The 16,381-nt window shown below is 46.2% G+C and overlaps 6 protein-coding genes across 6 annotated transcripts; 4 read left to right on the top strand and 2 right to left on the bottom strand.

Annotated features, from left to right (window-relative positions):
• Window positions 1-593: 593 nt before the first annotated feature.
• BGW36DRAFT_431471 (amino acid permease-domain-containing protein) lies at window positions 594-2,399 on the top strand (the record flags this gene model as incomplete). The annotated part of the gene is made up of 2 exons (XM_046220989.1): window positions 594-1,509; window positions 1,564-2,399. The coding sequence occupies 2 exons, from the start codon at window positions 594-596 to the stop codon at window positions 2,397-2,399; spliced, it is 1,752 nt and encodes a 583-aa protein (XP_046068249.1).
• A 1,601-nt stretch (window positions 2,400-4,000) lies between these two features.
• Window positions 4,001-6,057, top strand: BGW36DRAFT_387291 (serine palmitoyltransferase). The gene has a single exon (XM_046217098.1). It carries the CDS (start codon window positions 4,046-4,048, stop codon window positions 5,936-5,938), a length of 1,893 nt encoding a protein of 630 aa, XP_046068250.1. The 5' UTR covers window positions 4,001-4,045; the 3' UTR covers window positions 5,939-6,057.
• A 215-nt stretch (window positions 6,058-6,272) lies between these two features.
• Window positions 6,273-8,692, top strand: BGW36DRAFT_387292 (something about silencing, SAS, complex subunit 4-domain-containing protein). The gene has a single exon (XM_046217099.1). The coding sequence runs from the start codon at window positions 6,583-6,585 to the stop codon at window positions 8,425-8,427; it is 1,845 nt and encodes a 614-aa protein (XP_046068251.1). The 5' UTR covers window positions 6,273-6,582; the 3' UTR covers window positions 8,428-8,692.
• A 357-nt stretch (window positions 8,693-9,049) lies between these two features.
• Window positions 9,050-10,525, bottom strand: BGW36DRAFT_400307 (1, 4-beta cellobiohydrolase; the record flags this gene model as incomplete). Its single annotated transcript, XM_046218619.1, has 5 exons — window positions 9,050-9,339; window positions 9,416-9,673; window positions 9,734-9,871; window positions 9,937-10,190; window positions 10,254-10,525. 5 exons carry the CDS (start codon window positions 10,523-10,525, stop codon window positions 9,050-9,052), a joined length of 1,212 nt encoding a protein of 403 aa, XP_046068252.1.
• A 1,418-nt stretch (window positions 10,526-11,943) lies between these two features.
• BGW36DRAFT_326896 (glutathione S-transferase) lies at window positions 11,944-12,808 on the bottom strand. The gene has a single exon (XM_046212741.1). The coding sequence runs from the start codon at window positions 12,683-12,685 to the stop codon at window positions 12,002-12,004; it is 684 nt and encodes a 227-aa protein (XP_046068253.1). The 5' UTR covers window positions 12,686-12,808; the 3' UTR covers window positions 11,944-12,001.
• Window positions 12,809-14,955: 2,147 nt separating this feature from the next.
• BGW36DRAFT_303836 (thioesterase family protein) lies at window positions 14,956-16,018 on the top strand (the record flags this gene model as incomplete). The annotated part of the gene is made up of 2 exons (XM_046211921.1): window positions 14,956-15,049; window positions 15,093-16,018. The coding sequence occupies 2 exons, from the start codon at window positions 14,956-14,958 to the stop codon at window positions 16,016-16,018; spliced, it is 1,020 nt and encodes a 339-aa protein (XP_046068254.1).
• Window positions 16,019-16,381: the final 363 nt, after the last annotated feature.

The following is a 16,381-nucleotide window of genomic DNA, read 5'->3' on the forward strand; positions in this document are numbered from 1 at the left end:
GATTTTGGATTGGACCAACTAGAGCAACGAGCACGGGACTTCCGTCGCTCAAGTAAGATTTCGATAGATTCGCCCGGAAACTAGAGGTTGCCTTTTTTTTTTCTCTTCCTTTTTTCACTCCTTTACTTTCTTCTTCCTCTCTCTATCGTGCTACTTTCTCGGGTTGTTAGTTAAATAACTAGACGATCTACCGGGCTAGAGTAAGACAAGTACATCACCCACTCGTGTCACAAAACGAAAAAATTCCAAATTGGCCAATTGAATTGAGATTTCCCCAGCATTTGACCGTTTATCTACTCCGCAGCCACGCGGGGTTATTTAAACTTATTTAGATCTGCAGTCGACTGCGACTTTTCTCTCTTTTTGGGGATAAGTTTCCAATCCTATTTGAGGTTTGCATATCTACAGTCCAATCGACCTGCCCACGCGAGTCTTCTCCCTGGTCTAGTATGCAGTCTCATCCGTGACGCGATTTTCTCTATACTGCAACCCTACGCGACAACCCCTAGTCTTGTATTTTACCGTATTGCTTGTCGCCCCGATTATTACTGTTCGATCGCAACGCCAGGTTTAGCCTGTAAGAGAGAACGAAAATGACAGGCCCAATTGAAAGGTCCGTCGACGACGCGCTGCTTGCCCGTCTGGGCAAGAAGCAAGTCCTCAAGCGTCGCTTCGGTTTTTGGTCTCTGTTCGGTTTCGCCGTCTGTGAATTAATTACCTGGGAAACCGTCCTAGCGCTCTTCAGCCAGGGCTTCGAGAATGGCGGACCCAGCGGTTTGCTGTACGGCTTCGTGATCGCCTGGAGTTCAACGCTATCGGTCTACACGGTCATCTCGGAGCTCGCCTCCATGGCACCTATTGCTGCGGGCCAGTATTACTGGGTGTATATGCTCGCGCCGGAACGATATCGTGTGTTTGCCAGCTATATCATCGGCTGGCTGACGTCGATGGCCTGGATTGCTACAGTGGCCACCGAGACCCTGTTCGCGGGCACCATGCTGCAGGGCTTAGCGGTGCTTGACTACCCCAGCTACTCGCCGACACACTGGCAGGCAACATTGCTTACCTGGGCTGCTGCCTTGTGTTCGACATTCATCAACACTGTCATACCCAGCATGCTCCCTCGCATCGAAATTGGCACGGTGATATTCCACATTGCTGGCTTCATCTGCATCATCGCTGTGCTGTGGCACTACACAGATCCATTACACAATGCCGACTTCGTGTTTCGGTCGAGCTTGAATGAGGGCAATTGGCCAACGCAGGGTCTTTCATATTGTGTTGGGTTTTTGGGAAATGTAGCGACATTTGTCGGCGCAGATGCCAGTGTTCATTTGGCAGAGGAGGTGTCAAATGCGGCGTCAACGATTCCGAGAGTTATCACATGGAGTATGATCCTGAATGGTATTGTTGGGTTTGTGATGATGATTACGCTGTTGTTTTGCCTGGGAGATGTCGATTCTGTTTTGAATTCGAACACGGGATTTCCATTTATCCAGATATTTGCTAGTACGCCTATTCCTCTTCTTTTCCTGTGATATTCGCTTGACTAACATTACTTAGACAACGTCCCATCTACAGCTGGTGCCACAGTTATGACCGCCATCGTGTTGATTCTCACATGGGCATGCGCAACCGGCATCGTCACCTCCTCATCTCGCATGACCTGGGCCTTTGCGCGCGACCGTGGCACCCCGTTTTCGCGGTTCATCAGTAAAGTTGATCCGCGTACGCAAGTGCCCATTATTGCTGTTTGTGTCGTGGTTACTATTGCCTGTCTGTTGACTCTCATCAACATTGGATCTCCAACCGCATTCAACGACGTTATTTCCCTGACCATCACTGGATTCTATGGCAGCTATCTCGTGCCGGCTAGTCTGCTTCTGTACCATCGCCTCAAAAAGGGAAATATCCTCCCTTATGGCTCTGTTGTTGACGGACAAGATATCGAATCCTCGTCTTCTCCTGTCGTATCTGATGAAATCGCATCTGACCCTTCAACTACACTTCCCCCTGACGCGGAGGTCACCGAAAAGCCCAAAAAGGATCCTACTACCACCGATCCTTCCTCCTCCAACCCCATCGAAGTGGTCGATAACCAGGGCAGAATCACATTCGCACCGAACCAGCTTGTCTGGGGACCCTGGCATATTCCAGGTTTATTGGGAATTATCAACAATATCTATGCGTGTGTTTACATGACCTTTGTGATTTTCTGGTCTTTTTGGCCACCTGCTACGCCCGTAGCAGCAGATACCATGAACTACTCTGTCGTTGTCACTGGAGGTGTTATTATTTTTAGCATTATATGGTATTTCATCCGCGGCAGGAAGGAGTATAAAGGACCGTTGGTGGACAAGGAGGTCATTGAGGTTATTCGTCGTGTGCATGTTGAATAACTTTCTCAGGTTTCCAATCTATACCCTAATGTTCTTGAAAATCACATTTAGATATCAATCAACAACTATCCTCATATCATCTATCCCAGTAATCCCAACAACTCCTTTATTGCCTGCACAATCTCCCCTCTCTCCTTCTTCCACACATCATCTCCATCTCCCTCTCCCAACCCCAAATCCTCCCCCCTCTCCGCCTTCCCCTGCATCCCTTCCGGCCCCTCTCTAAAAGGCAACCCGACATACCCCCTCTCAATAAGTTTCATTCTAACTCCTTTCAGAACCTGCACCAACTGCTCCCCTCCCTTCCCGCCTCCTCTCCCGCCATATGACACCACCATCGCAGGCTTCCCAGCCCATTCATGAAACAAGTAATCAATTGCATTCTTGACGGCTGCCGGATATCCCCAGTTATACTGCGGACAGATGAAAATGAAAGCGTCAAAGGAGGCAATGTGTGAGGACCAGCGACGGGTGAGGTCGTTGGTGTATCCCTGGGGGACGGCGGTGGGTGAGAGCTGTGAGGGGAGAGATGGTTCGGTTGTGAAGATCGGGAGAGGCCAGGATAGAAGGTCGATTGTGTGTGTTGTGTATGTGATTGAAGAGGATGAAGAGGATGGGGAAGGTGGGAAGAGGGATTGAATGAATGTTGCTATTTGGGGTGCACAACGAGGCGTACGTGTTGAACAGAGTACGAGCCCAATTTTGTATTGTTTTTGAGATTGAGTGTTGGAGACAGACATTGTGGTTTTGCGAAACGTCGGCTTTATAGATTTTTATTTGGAACAGTCAACCTCTCAGAAAGCCGGGGGTTAGATATTTCTATAAGCTTGAAACAGCCTTCCGTCTGGGTATAATTTTTCTTTCTCCCGCTGAATGTGCTTGATATCAACCGATGTTCTTCAGGTATATTGCCTCAAGTTCAGAAAACAAAAGAAAGATATGGTTAATTTCCGATTAAAATGATATCCGTATCAAATACAGATGGAATATGTGGGAGAGATGTAGTATATATAGCATGAAAATTAAGACAGCAATGTGGCGGGCCGTGCGGGCCGAGCAGAATTATATCGCAAACAATACAGGTATACATGTCTATTAGCGGAGGTACGAACCGACCACTTTACATATACGTTTTATGTATGGTTGTGGCTCTGAAATTCTTATGATTTAATGAACTCTGGCAGACATTTAAATCACTATGCTGAAGTTCACATATCAATTGAGTATCTGGCGTTGTACTATCATATGTAGTGCTCCCATGTCCGATCGAAGTCAATGGTCTATTTAATAAAGCTACCTTACGGTCTTAGTGGCCCTGAAAGAGATGGCTAATTAACACCCAAAGGGTATATATAAATTTTGCATGTATATTTCACATCTTATCAGATGCTGTAGATGGTTGATGCCTCAGGTTGTGTGACTATCCGGGACATCCGTCCGTAGAGCCTCTCTGATTGGCCAGCTATTCGCCGTCCACGGTTCCAACTCTCAAGACGGCCTCCGATTGGCCATAACCAGCAAGAAACAGCTAGCTCGATGCCAGGGTCTGTCAACGGTCTTGCCGTAGTTGTGGCTGTAGAATGTGCTTCTGTAAATAATCATTTAAATCATTAATATCATTGCGCACTGAAGGTAGAGTCAGGAGGATGCCGTCGTGGAAACGCAAGGGTAAGAGCGGCTCGAAGAAAGAGGGCGAGCCATCCACCGCTCAGACCCTTCTCTCTGTCGTCAACAATGCAAGCAACCTCAGTCTACCGACTCTGTCGACGCTGCCATCACTGCCAATCTCTCGCCCACAAACACCGAACCAGCCAGAGCGGCAGCAGCAGCAGCAGCAAAACTCCCCAGAGCAAATCCCGTCGCCCGAAGATCTCCGCCGCAAAGCCAAACGCGACGCGGCCTTTGGTCCTCTCGAGTCTCCGTCACATCTCTGCGTCTCGCGGCATCCCGGCGGCCACCTTGCTGACGCAGTCGTCGATGAACCGCCATATTTCTACCTCTTCACAACCTATATCAGTTTCCTCATCCTGATCTTCGTCGGTCACATACGAGACTACATCGCAAAATGGTTCACCCCGCACAAATACCGCCATCTGATGGCTCGGAATGGCTATGCGCCGTTGTACAGTGATTTCGATAGTTTCTACACTCGTCGATTGAAATTACGGATTAATGACTGTTTTGACCGCCCGACTACAGGCGTTCCAGGCCGTTATATCACCTTGCTGGATCGGGAGACGGATGATAATCTGCATTTTAGACTCAAGGGCACAACGACGGATACATTGAATTTGTCCTCGTACAATTACTTGGGATTTGCTCAGAGCGAAGGCCCATGTGCGGACTTCGCCGAGGAGACCGTCAGAAGGGATGGTATTAGTATGACGGGAACTATTGGAGATGCGGCTACGACAAGTCTGCATGTTGAGGTGGAGCGGCAGATTGCGCGGTTTGTTGGCAAGGAAGATGCTGTTGTCTTTTCAATGGGATTCGTCACGAATGCCACGACATTCCCGGCTATTGTGGGAAAAGGCTGTCTTATTTTGTCGGACGAATTGAATCATGCTTCGATTCGTTTTGGAGCGCGAATGTCCGGTGCTAGTATCCAGGTCTTTGCACATAATAGTATGACGGATCTCGAGAAGAAATTGAGAGACGCAATCTCGCAGGGCCAGCCACGTACCCACAGACCATGGAAGAAGATTGTTGTTACCGTCGAAGGTCTCTATTCAATGGAAGGCACGATGGTGAATCTTCCTCGAATCATGGAGCTGAAAAAGCGATATCGGTTTTATCTCTTCGTGGACGAAGCGCATTCAATCGGTGCCGTTGGCCCCCGCGGCCGTGGCGTATGTGATTACTTCAAAATCGATCCCGCCGAAGTTGACATCCTGATGGGCACATTCACCAAATCTTTTGGCGCGAACGGGGGCTATATCGCAGCTGACAAGGCCATCATCGATAAGATCCGATGCACCAACGCCGGCCAAATATACGGCGAGGCCCCGACACCACCCGTTCTCGCGCAAATTCTGAGCTCTGTCCGACTCATCGCCGATGAGGATCCTCTGCACTCAGGCGAGGGCCAGGAACGTCTGCAGCGTCTAGTCTTTAATTCTCGCTATCTTCGCTTGGGTCTGAAACGTCTCGGTTTCATTGTCTATGGTCACGACGACTCTCCCATCATCCCAGTTATGCTGTACAATCCCGCCAAAATGCCCGCTTTCTCGCACGAGATGCTCAAACGCAAGATCTCCGTTGTCGTGGTGACATACCCTGCCACGCCATTGGAACTGTCGCGCGCAAGACTGTGTATCAGCGCCTCCCATACCAAGCAGGACCTGGATCGTTTTCTTGTTGCCTGTGACGAGGTTGGCGAGGCTCTACAGATCAAGTTCTCGTCCGGCGTTGCTGGCGGGCTACGCGAGAGACCTGTTCCAGGAGATGCAAAGAATGCTCAGATTCTCGAGAAGCCACGTTGGACTGTTAAGGAGGTGATTGAGAGGGGAGTGAAGGATGTACAGGGGACATTGTACTAACAAATAATAGTATCTTGTAAATATGGTCTATGGGCCATGATCGATTTATGTAATAGCTAATGTTAATAACCATGTGAATAATAAAAAATAACGACAATAATAGAACATTTCAGAATCACTAATAATTGAATAAATGCGCCATAATACTCCAACAAACAATTGAATAAGATGATTTCAACAACGCGTATGGTATGGGTAATTCCTACTCTTTATAATACTTTCGTGCCTTCTCCGTCGACTATTCTACGAAGCCGTACTGATTTATCTCTCTTAAGCTCCATTTAAAGGTTAAACAAAACGTTTCAAACTTCCTCTCGGTTTTTTATCTCAAAAAGGGGCCTGAAGTGAGACAAAACTCATTTACTTTCAAGGCAAGGAGCGCACCCGGCCGAAATATTACATACATTACATACGCATACCTAACGGTACGCAGCCTCCAACACAGTGAGGAAAAAGCGGGAAGCCGCTGGCTGTTCGAGGAACCAGGCCAGGACGGCGGTTGCCACCCAGCAAAACCAATATTGTCGATTATCACAATCACGCTGGCGCTAGAATCTCACCACGAAACTCAAGCAGGCTCAACAGAGTCTCTCGAGTCCCGTCCCCTGCCTCATCAATATCAGGGAGGGGCCCAAAGGAAATGAATGATGGTGGCCAGCTCGCGATCGTCGCTACGACACTCGGTGCGACCCCAGCAGCAGTCACTAAAGCCGAAAAAGTCGGTTCGACGTGACGGCCACGAGAATCAGAGGAATAACGCCGGCGGCGGTGATGATAATGAGGATGTTTTAGGAATTAATGGCGATAGTCGGCGATCCAAACCATTGACCGCAAGCAAGAGTCTGCCGAATCTGAAATCCCGCAGTAGCCATCATAATGAGGGTAATAATCATACCAAACGGCCTCGTCGTCCATCGTCACCACCCTCGCCATCGCGCCCCCATCGTTCGCAGCCCGTGACGAATAATTACCGTGCAAAACACCAGCAGACGACCCTGGACGGGTTTCTCACCGCGAAAAAGGAGGCGGGGACGAGCGAGGAAAACGGGCAACCCCCTGCCAAAAAGGCTCGTCGAGGCGATTCAGACCATCACCATCATACCACCGTGACCAAACAACCCCTCCAAAGTCGCGACTCACCCGATCCCCTCAACGTTCTCGTAACTCCGGACCGATTGCGCACGCGTCAGAGATCAAATACATATAATACAGCCGATAGCTCGACTCGGTCGACGCGGCACACAGCTCAGAAACCTATCATTATCGCCAATGACGATGTCTCTGAGTCTAAGGCTGAACAGAATGAGGCTGTTATACAGGAACAGACAGGCAGGGCTCCAGAGAAACGCTCGCTGCGGTCGCATGATGGAGGCTCGCGGTCTAAGAGCGAACTAGCAATGTACTTTCCCAACTACGAGCAGATTATCAGCCTGGAGCCCGTCAAACAAGAGTTCCTAGGTCCTGAAACAATAATCGCTTTGATAGACGATCTAACAGAACCACCTCTTCCCAAATCCCCTCCATCCTCTCCTTCTCGAACTCGCAAACAGCGGAAGTCCAATGACCAGATTTCGCCATTTGGGAACCCGTTGCTCGAGCTGTATCAGGTTGAGAAAGCCGAGCTTCCACAAATCGGAGATAGTCCCGTGGTAGTTGATCCGTTGAGCAATGAGATATACTTCAAAGCTCACCGGCGACATGAACGGCAAGAGAAGCAGCTACGGAATATCGAGAAAGAACGCGCTCAACATGAGAAGATACAATTAGATCGCCTGCTAGATGAGCTGCAGGGTCACGATTGGCTGCGTGTGATGGGAATCAGCGGCATCACCGATACAGAGAAGAAGCTGTACGAACCAAAGCGCAATTACTTTGTGCGCGAAGTCTCTGCTCTGATCGACAAGTTCCGCATGTGGAAGGAAGAAGAGAAACGGCGGAAGCTGGAACGCGAGCAAATGCTTCTCGAAGCCGCTGCCGCCGAGGAAGAGGAACAAGACGAGGAAGAAGCTCCCGACACAGAACAAAGCGAGACTGAAACTGCAGCTGAAGACGTCCAGCCCTCGTCATCAGATAACCAAAGCTATGGTACACCTCCGGACCCCAATGACGTCGACGCCTGGGCTGCCCGTCAACTGCTTCAAGAAGCGCGATCTGCATCCGGGCCGGGACCTGCCCCAGCACGACGCCGTCTAGTTGATGCTTTGACAGGATCTCCTCCCAAGCCTCAACCGCAACCGCAACCGCAGCCTAAGCATGACGAAAAAGAAGAGGAACGAAGCCGACCATTCGTATCCTTTTATCCCAAACGTCACCTTCGCGATGCCGCCATGTCTGCGCGCCGAGGCGGTCGAAATAGAACGGCATTCGGTCGACCTCTGCCGGAGATTGACCAGCACGATTTCCAACTTCCATCAGATATACTCACCGAGGAGGCCGTGGATGCAACTGAACGCAAGCGACGGCGACTGAAACGAGAGAGCAGGGGATAGTCACTTCTTTTTTCACTTATTTATCTCCATTTTAAACGATTCTAATTGATTGTATTATTTCCGCGGACTTTTCAGTTTCCTATAATGGGACGAGTCAATGCGATTTTTTCTTTCCGATGGTAGATTCTATCATGTGTGGTTTGATTTTTCTTAATTACTGTACTACGAGAAAAGCGAGCTTGACTTTATCTATGGTTTATGATATTGCATACATGTATTCATAGTGATCGATAGAATAATATTAAGCAGCAGAGTACGTATATTTCTAAGAACTTCCTCCATATGTATGCGTACATATTATTGTAATCTGTCACATTAATTTGAAATGTATCTCAGCCCTTGCTCGACTTCAACGTTTTGGGCTTTTTCTGCCGGCATGAAAACCAGAGCGGTTGTTCATTCCGGTACGTGGAACTTGAGATTGATAACAGCAAAGGTATTCGAAATATAAATCAAATTCGAAAGCAAGTTGAATATTTACAATGAACCAACGACTTCGGGAGAACAGGGAGACAATCAACTGGAAAGCCACCAAATAAAAACAGAAAATCGAAAAAGAAACCCGGCCCTGCTGACCGGTTTAGCCTCATCAACCAGCATCTTTTTATCTAAAATTAAACACTCAGGAGAATGCCGGATTGGCATTCGTCAACAACTGCTCGAAGTACGCTTGGAACCATGTACCAGCCTCAGGGGCTGGTTGCAAAGCGTCGCTATAACCGCAGTGCGCATCATAACGGGCGGAGCTGGAGTTGGAGGTTCCGTCACTTTCACCACCTGGCTTCACCCAAACGAATGAATCGAGCAGGGTGTCCCCAGTGTCGGTGCTTGGGCGTACGCCAAAGCCGGTGCCCTTGACGTTGCACCAGTCGCCCCAGGCATTTTGATCGGTGGGTTGAACACCGTTGCGGGCTAGATTTGGGTGTTAGTGTTGAGTGTTCATAGCGGTTTGGGATTTATGATGGAGTTTAAAGGCAGAGGAGGTTACCCGTGTCAGTGATAAAATGGGCGTTAAAGCCTGCGGATGAGAGGAGTGGAGCAATAGCGTTGACATATTTTTGCTCATCGCAGTTGGAGTCTCCAGACGTGTAGGATGGGCAGGTTCCAATGGTCCAAGCGTTGTAGTTGGCGACATTGGTGGCGAGACCGCGAACTGCAGCTGGGGAACTGGCGTTAGAATACACTTCGGCGAAGAGTTGGGCTGCTGGTGAGAGATTGGCGGACCATCCGAGCCAGCCGGCATGACCTATAGATTTATTTAGTCTTGATTTCCTTAACTTGGTTCTGGTGAGAAGTGAGAACTTGCCTGCATCAATGTACATCGCAACATTAGCCAGGTTGAGTTTCTCGAGAGCATAGTTGATGCACTCATAATAAGCAGACTGAGCATTAGCACACTTTGCAACGTTCAGATTGGTTACCATATTAGCTAAACTGTCAGGCTCTGCCATCATCACCAATATTAATATCAAAACTTATGTAGTAGACAACTCGAGAAAGACTGCTTACCGATGATCAGGATAGTGTGGACATCTGAGTAAGTCGTGAGCTGAGTCACGATGCTGTCAATATACGCCTTGTAATGCTCAACACCGTTGTCTGCAATAGTATACTCGCCATTACTGGCAAGGGCGGCGCAGTCACGGTCCGGAAGGTCGTAGACGACGAAAATACCGGCAAGTGGAGGACTAGCACCCGCCTTGTTCTTGGTTTGGATGTCTTCCAAGAATGTGCCCATAGTAGGAACTTTGGCAGCAGTGTCCCTGTTTTCGAGTCAGTTATCTGTAGCTTTCTATTCGTCGTAAAAGGTAAATGATGAAACATACATCCAAAAGAAAGATGGCACCTCAGCGACCTTACTTGCTGCAGCAGCGAGTGAAGTCGCTGACAGAGATGGAATCGCCTCGCTGATAACCTCAGAAGAGTAAAAAGAGTTTGCATAAAGCTGGTATCCAGAAAAAGGGTTTCCGCTAGCAGCAGCAGTTGTCGTTGCAGCAGCTAGGGCAGGAGCGGCTGTTACAGTTGTTGGCGAAGGATGCTGAATTACAGCAGCACCGACAAGCGCTGCCGTGGGGAGAAGGGAGAGGAAGCGATACATGTTGATAGACAATGTAGCTATGCTCGGTAGATTCTTAGTTTATTGTACTTCAATTTCTAGAGGATTACACAGGATTATATAGTCAGGAGAATGAATGGGCCGCGGAGTGTCGGTATGTTTCGATTTTGAGCTTACACTGTTGTGAAGCATTGCGTCAGGAAACAAAACTAAACTATAGGTTCAAGCTTGTTCATTGGGTATGGTGTTGACTTCGAAGGAATCACTACTTCCAACATGATTATTCTCAAATTGCATGGAATCTCGGGACGTGTTGATTCTGTTTTCGGAAGTGATGAGCACCATACAATCTAGATTGTCTGAGGCTTCTTCATTATCCTGCTCATGATCCCAAATAGGACATAGCCTTCAACACGAGGGCTTATATCACCCAAACGGTGACTAGTAGCCCGTATAGACCAGACTGATTCCGGGCTAGGTGAGGATTCTCGTATACATCATATGTAGTATCCAATAAAACATTTGAAGTCCGCTTTTAGACATAGTAGGCTAATCTCTATGGGTCTTTGCTCGGTGCGGGGTTGATGTGACGGTACTTAAGCTCATTTTAAACCACATCCTGCGGAATGTCGGTAATTCGGGTGGTGATGAAAGGGCCATTTACAGCAGAGATGCTCCAGGCAGGCGGCTATGAAACAAGCTTCTATCCGCAATTAGCTTAACTATTGCCTTTGTTTTGAAAAGTGTTCGTGAGAGTTACTGGCTTTGTATCGAGCATGTTATCCATGGTAGCCCCAACAGATAATGTATTTCACAAGCAAGCGTCGCACCCCCGATCTATATAAAATGGCATTTTTGGGCCCTCAGTATTTTACCACTTCTATTAGAAAATGTAGTCTGAAATTGATTTTGTAATTATTATATATTATTAATGAAAAGATATTTTAATATTAATACGATTAACCTAAAAATCATACTATAATTCTATGTATTTTTTATACGTCTTAGTTATCTCAATAATATTTTATAATTATTTAGTAAAACCAAGCATATCTAATATTAAAAGTAAGATTTATATTGTATATCAATTTCAGATTAGATCTTCTAATAAAAGTTGTGGAATATTAAGGACCCAAAAAACAATTGATGCCAGTTTTATATAGGAATCGGGGGTGCGCCGCTCACTTGTGAAATATACACATTGTCAAGAACCTGGTTTCAAACATGACGCAGTGGCTGAAAGGCTCAACCCCAAAGACGCGGACATTTTCATTGGAGAAGCACAATACTATAGGTTGTTCTAAAGCCCTTTTTATTGATTATGGTGCGAATAGAGCCCAATGTTAGCGCTAAAAAGCAGCCTGTTTTTGGAAAATAGCCGAGTGCATGGAAACTACTTAGACAAAATTCTACATGGAGGTGTAAACGCAAAACATATATAGTATGTAACTATTCTGAAACGGAATTTCTACCAGGAGATTATTTCAACATTTGAAATAGGCCCGTGCTCCTGTGGCCCTATGGAGGTGGAGACTCAGCAATGGCATCAATAACGGACTTGCGCGACAGCATCTTGCCTAACCACTCTGATACATAGGTGTAGCTTTCCTGGTTATATTTCTCTGGGTCAGCGAACATGGCAGCCATTCTCTGCCATGGGACGAACGCGAAATCAGCATAGGTCGGCTTGCCGCCGACAAGCCATGGCCCATTGTTCGAAGTACCGTGTTCCTCTTTCTGCTTGGAAAGCCATTTGTCCAACACACCCGTAATGCGGTTCACCTCATTGGTGTACCGGTCAACCGCGCTAGGCACCTTTTCAGGGTGAAATTTGATGAACCAGGACATCTGTCCGTAATACGGGCCCTGTCCGCTCGTTTGGAAGTACAGCCATTGTTTAGTGTAGTAGGCTTCTGGTGTTCCAGCTGGAAAGCTCAATAGATGCTCAGTATCGTAGCGCTCAATGATGTATTCGACAATAGCGCCGGACTCCCATAGAGTAATGTTGGTGTTCGGGTCGTAGATGGACGGTAGACGTCCATTCGGGTTGATGGCAAGATACTCCGGCTTCTTGACATCCGTGAATGGCACTAGAGTGATTTCGTAAGGAATACCGAGTTCTTTCAGGATGATATGCAATTTGAGAGGGTTAGGGCTAGGACCCTGGCCGTAAACTTTGATTGGCTTGATGTTCTGGGACATTTCGTTGCCCTCTTTTGGAAATTTATGTTAATTAGAACAGTTTGTGTGATTATTGCTGTGATGGAGTATATAAGAGGAACTGTATTTGGTTTGGCAATTCCAGTTTGAGAAAATAGATTTGTTGATTGATGGTTCTTCACGAACAAATACATATAGAGCAGGTAAACCGTGCTTTATATAGGCCCTCGTCGTTAGTGAATATTACGAACAACTGACATTCTTGCGGCGTCCGATGACAAATCTAAGTGGTTTTCTTAGAAATATCGTGCTTTCTAATATGTCAGTAAAAGTCAATATGAGCAAATAATTATTAATGGTTGCAGTAGGACAGCGATATTGAAGGAACTTTTAGTCATGCTATTCCATTTCGGGAAATACCTGCGAATTCCCAGCAAGCCAACGATCGGTGTTAGAATCTTGCAGGCCGAACACCTTATTTTGGGCTGCGGATGCCACGATTGGTGGCCGCCCGCGGTGGGGTGGGTCTTATTTTGTGAGATCCACGCCCAAATTGCAAATGTATTGTTGCCGCCCGCACTTTGCCCTTCCCTTTAGCCTGCTATCTGTCTAGAGTGAGTAATAGTGCGGCTTCGGTGCGGTTATTGGAGGATAAAATCAGCGCATAGTGCGGACAAATATCTTTGGAAATCTGTTAGATAGATACAGAGACATTCGAAACCTCCTTCATTTGTCACACACTTGGACCCATTCAAGTTGTCACTATATGTGTGCTATGATATTGAGTTGATTCTTGTATTCTTTATTTCTGTAGGTTATATAAGTATTATTTGAAGTCTGATAGGTTGTCAGATAGAGATTATAGTCTTTCATCGTATATTAGAATTATTGGATTATAATCCTTCTGTTGTTTTGATCCAGCTTAGTGAAGTGTTAAATCTAAAACTTTTTGATCTTGAGTTATATTTCTTTAGCTGGTTAAATCCTGAATTTTCTATCATCTTACATCCATTTATTGACATATCTAGCCCTGAATTTTTTAGTGTTGAAAAGTATCTATTCTTATCAGAATTGGTATTGTGAAATGTAAATAGATTGGCTTAAGCATATTTTATAATGTAATTTTAATACTTAATAATGTTAATAATTGGTTTAAATGGAATTAGAAAATTAAAAAATTCTTTTAGATATTTTTATAGCTAATGATGGAGTGGTTCCATTAATCAAAGAAAAAGAAATATAAGAATATTTATGTTAGATGTTCTACTTGTTGATAATCTTAGCAAAGCTGACTCATAGAACAGCATAGCAGACTAATACTTTTAATATCACTCAAATACAATCAATCATCAAGGCAGCCAAGGACAATTTAAAACCAGAGGGCTCTAGAACCTATAAAACAAATATGTGTGACGCTAACACACGCAGCATGTAGCTACTTATGCTCAGCCTGGCTCTAGGATTGCCCACTGAGTCAACCCCGCGCACTTAGGGCGGCTCCGGGGCTCACTGAGCCTTCAATGAGTGGGAGCAGTCCGGGATGAATATGCTGGATCTGCTCCCTGCGTGCCCCGAAACGTTCAGGGATTACGCTGAGCATGCCCTAGGTGAATCGGAATGGCTATCGAGTCTAATTGTGAGAGATAAGCTTCAATAAGCTTCGTTGAAAAGCTGTGCAACTAGACAAAGGTTATATCTGACATCGGCTTTCCTTCTCTGCAAAAACAGGAAATCTTTCTGTTGTCTCAAGATTTACTAAGAGTATGTGTTAATTTAATGACTTAGAATAGCTAAAATCAAATTTAGAAGATGTCAAGGTAAAATATATCTGATCATGCCTATGTGATTGGATATTAGTGCTGCATGAGGTTGTATTTTATTGTAAAATCTGCGCTGTAAAAATAGCCGATATGTAATGTGACCGGCCATTATAGCTGCATGAGGTAGTATTTTATTCTAACATCTACGCTGTAAATAATAAAAATATTATAAATGATAGTCCGATTTGCAGTTGGTGCATGAGGGGCATTGACCTGACTAGATACTACCAACAAGGATGGAGGCACAATGCAATCCACTTACGAAATTCCAGAGTGATCATCTTGGCGCAATGCCGTACGCCCGTAAGGTAGCTGTAAGTATAATACTCTAGAGGGAATTTCGTAGGATCTCTATCCTTGTACTCGTTTTAAACCTTGGCCAAGCTGTCTGCCTCGGTCAAAAGTCCTGGGGCGAGGAGTAGAAAAGAGCCAAGCTCCTCACCAACACAATCTTGCAGTAACAGTGTCCACATTCGATCACCGTTCATTATCATGACTACTATTTTACAGAAGCAGATAGATCTGGTCCAGCAGGATTCACACGTCTATTATGTTTCTTTTCATCGTGACTGGATTATCGGACCCAGTAAGTCGTTCTACGGAATCTATGACTGGAAGCTGATTGTCAGGCATCCATGGAGGTATTCTCGCCGCTATTCTCCAACATACCACCAAAAGACACTTCATGACCACTCTATCAGCACAGGACCAACCTGATATTCTTTCCATGCATATCGATTTCTTGCGGATGTGTACTCATGACCCCATGGTCATCACTGTGACCGATCTCAAGACCGGTCAAGGAACCAGCACAATCCAGCTACACCTCACGCAACCCGGCAGGAATCCAAATCGGCCAAAAATAGCAGCTACCGCTACAGTTACTAATTTTGACGTCTCGCTCGGCCCCAGCGCTCCTACTGACTGGAAACTGCAACCGCAGCCCAAGCCATCACCAGACTGGAAAAAGCTAGAGGCAAATTTTCCCGATGACAACTGGCTACCTGTCATTATGGATGGGGAAATATTACCCATTATGCGCCGTATGACCCAGCTCAACCCTCGTGGTGGGTTCCCGATTGCAGGACTCTGTGATATGTGGAGCTCTTTTGGCTCCGAGCGCATCGATTCCACACATCTCACCCTTCTCACAGACCTCATCGCCTCAATGTCTGACACTATTCTTCGAACAGGTGGCATGTTGGACGCACACGCTATTGGAAATGCGACAGAGGCATGGGCCGGTGAAAATCCTGGTATTCCGCTTCGACTATCTAATTCATTGGAGCAAGCGCAAATGGGTGGAATGTGGAATTCGACACTGACGCTAGATATCGAATTCAAGCAGAGATTGCCAAAAGAGGGAATCGAGTGGGCCTTTTCGAGGGTGCTCACCAGGGAGCTCAAGAGTGGAAGGATGGATGTTGAAGTCACGATATGCGACCAAAGCATGTCACCAATATGTGTGGCGCGACACATGGTTATTGTACTAGGTGCAGCAAGGATGTTTGACAATCACAAGCAAAATCGAAAGGATGGAGGCAGCGTGCTCTAATTATTTCGCAGCAGAGTCACTAAAAATCAAGACTTTTTAGAAGCAACAACATGAAGCAGAGTCACAGCAAGAATATATTGCCTTCGAGATCCTGACAGCGGACCGGTTGCATAGCCATTCTCATGGTGTAACTATGGAAAACTCCCATTTTCATTTTTGGAACTAGCAGAATTCTATTTCCTATGATTCACTATGACTAAAAGACATCTGTCAGATTTATCAGGTTCCTGATTCATTACTTGTAATCCTTGTAATATTAAATTCTCATTTCGTTCTGTTAGACAGCGATGGTGCATAGAGTCCCTTAGCAAACAAAGCCTGCCTCATCGAAGTTGAAGAGATCTTTAGGTAGAATACCATACT

The sequence above is a fragment of the Talaromyces proteolyticus genome, assembly GCF_021365285.1.
Source record: "Talaromyces proteolyticus strain PMI_201 chromosome Unknown BGW36scaffold_11, whole genome shotgun sequence".
Classification (NCBI taxonomy): Eukaryota; Fungi; Ascomycota; class Eurotiomycetes; order Eurotiales; family Trichocomaceae; genus Talaromyces; species Talaromyces proteolyticus.

Excerpts from the sequence above, each read along its gene's own strand:
- BGW36DRAFT_326896 (XM_046212741.1), bottom strand. The coding sequence starts at position 12,685 with ATGTCCCAGAACATCAAGCCAATCAAAGTTTACGGCCAGGGTCCTAGC.
- BGW36DRAFT_387292 (XM_046217099.1), top strand. The coding sequence starts at position 6,583 with ATGATGGTGGCCAGCTCGCGATCGTCGCTACGACACTCGGTGCGACCC.
- BGW36DRAFT_387291 (XM_046217098.1), top strand. The coding sequence starts at position 4,046 with ATGCCGTCGTGGAAACGCAAGGGTAAGAGCGGCTCGAAGAAAGAGGGC.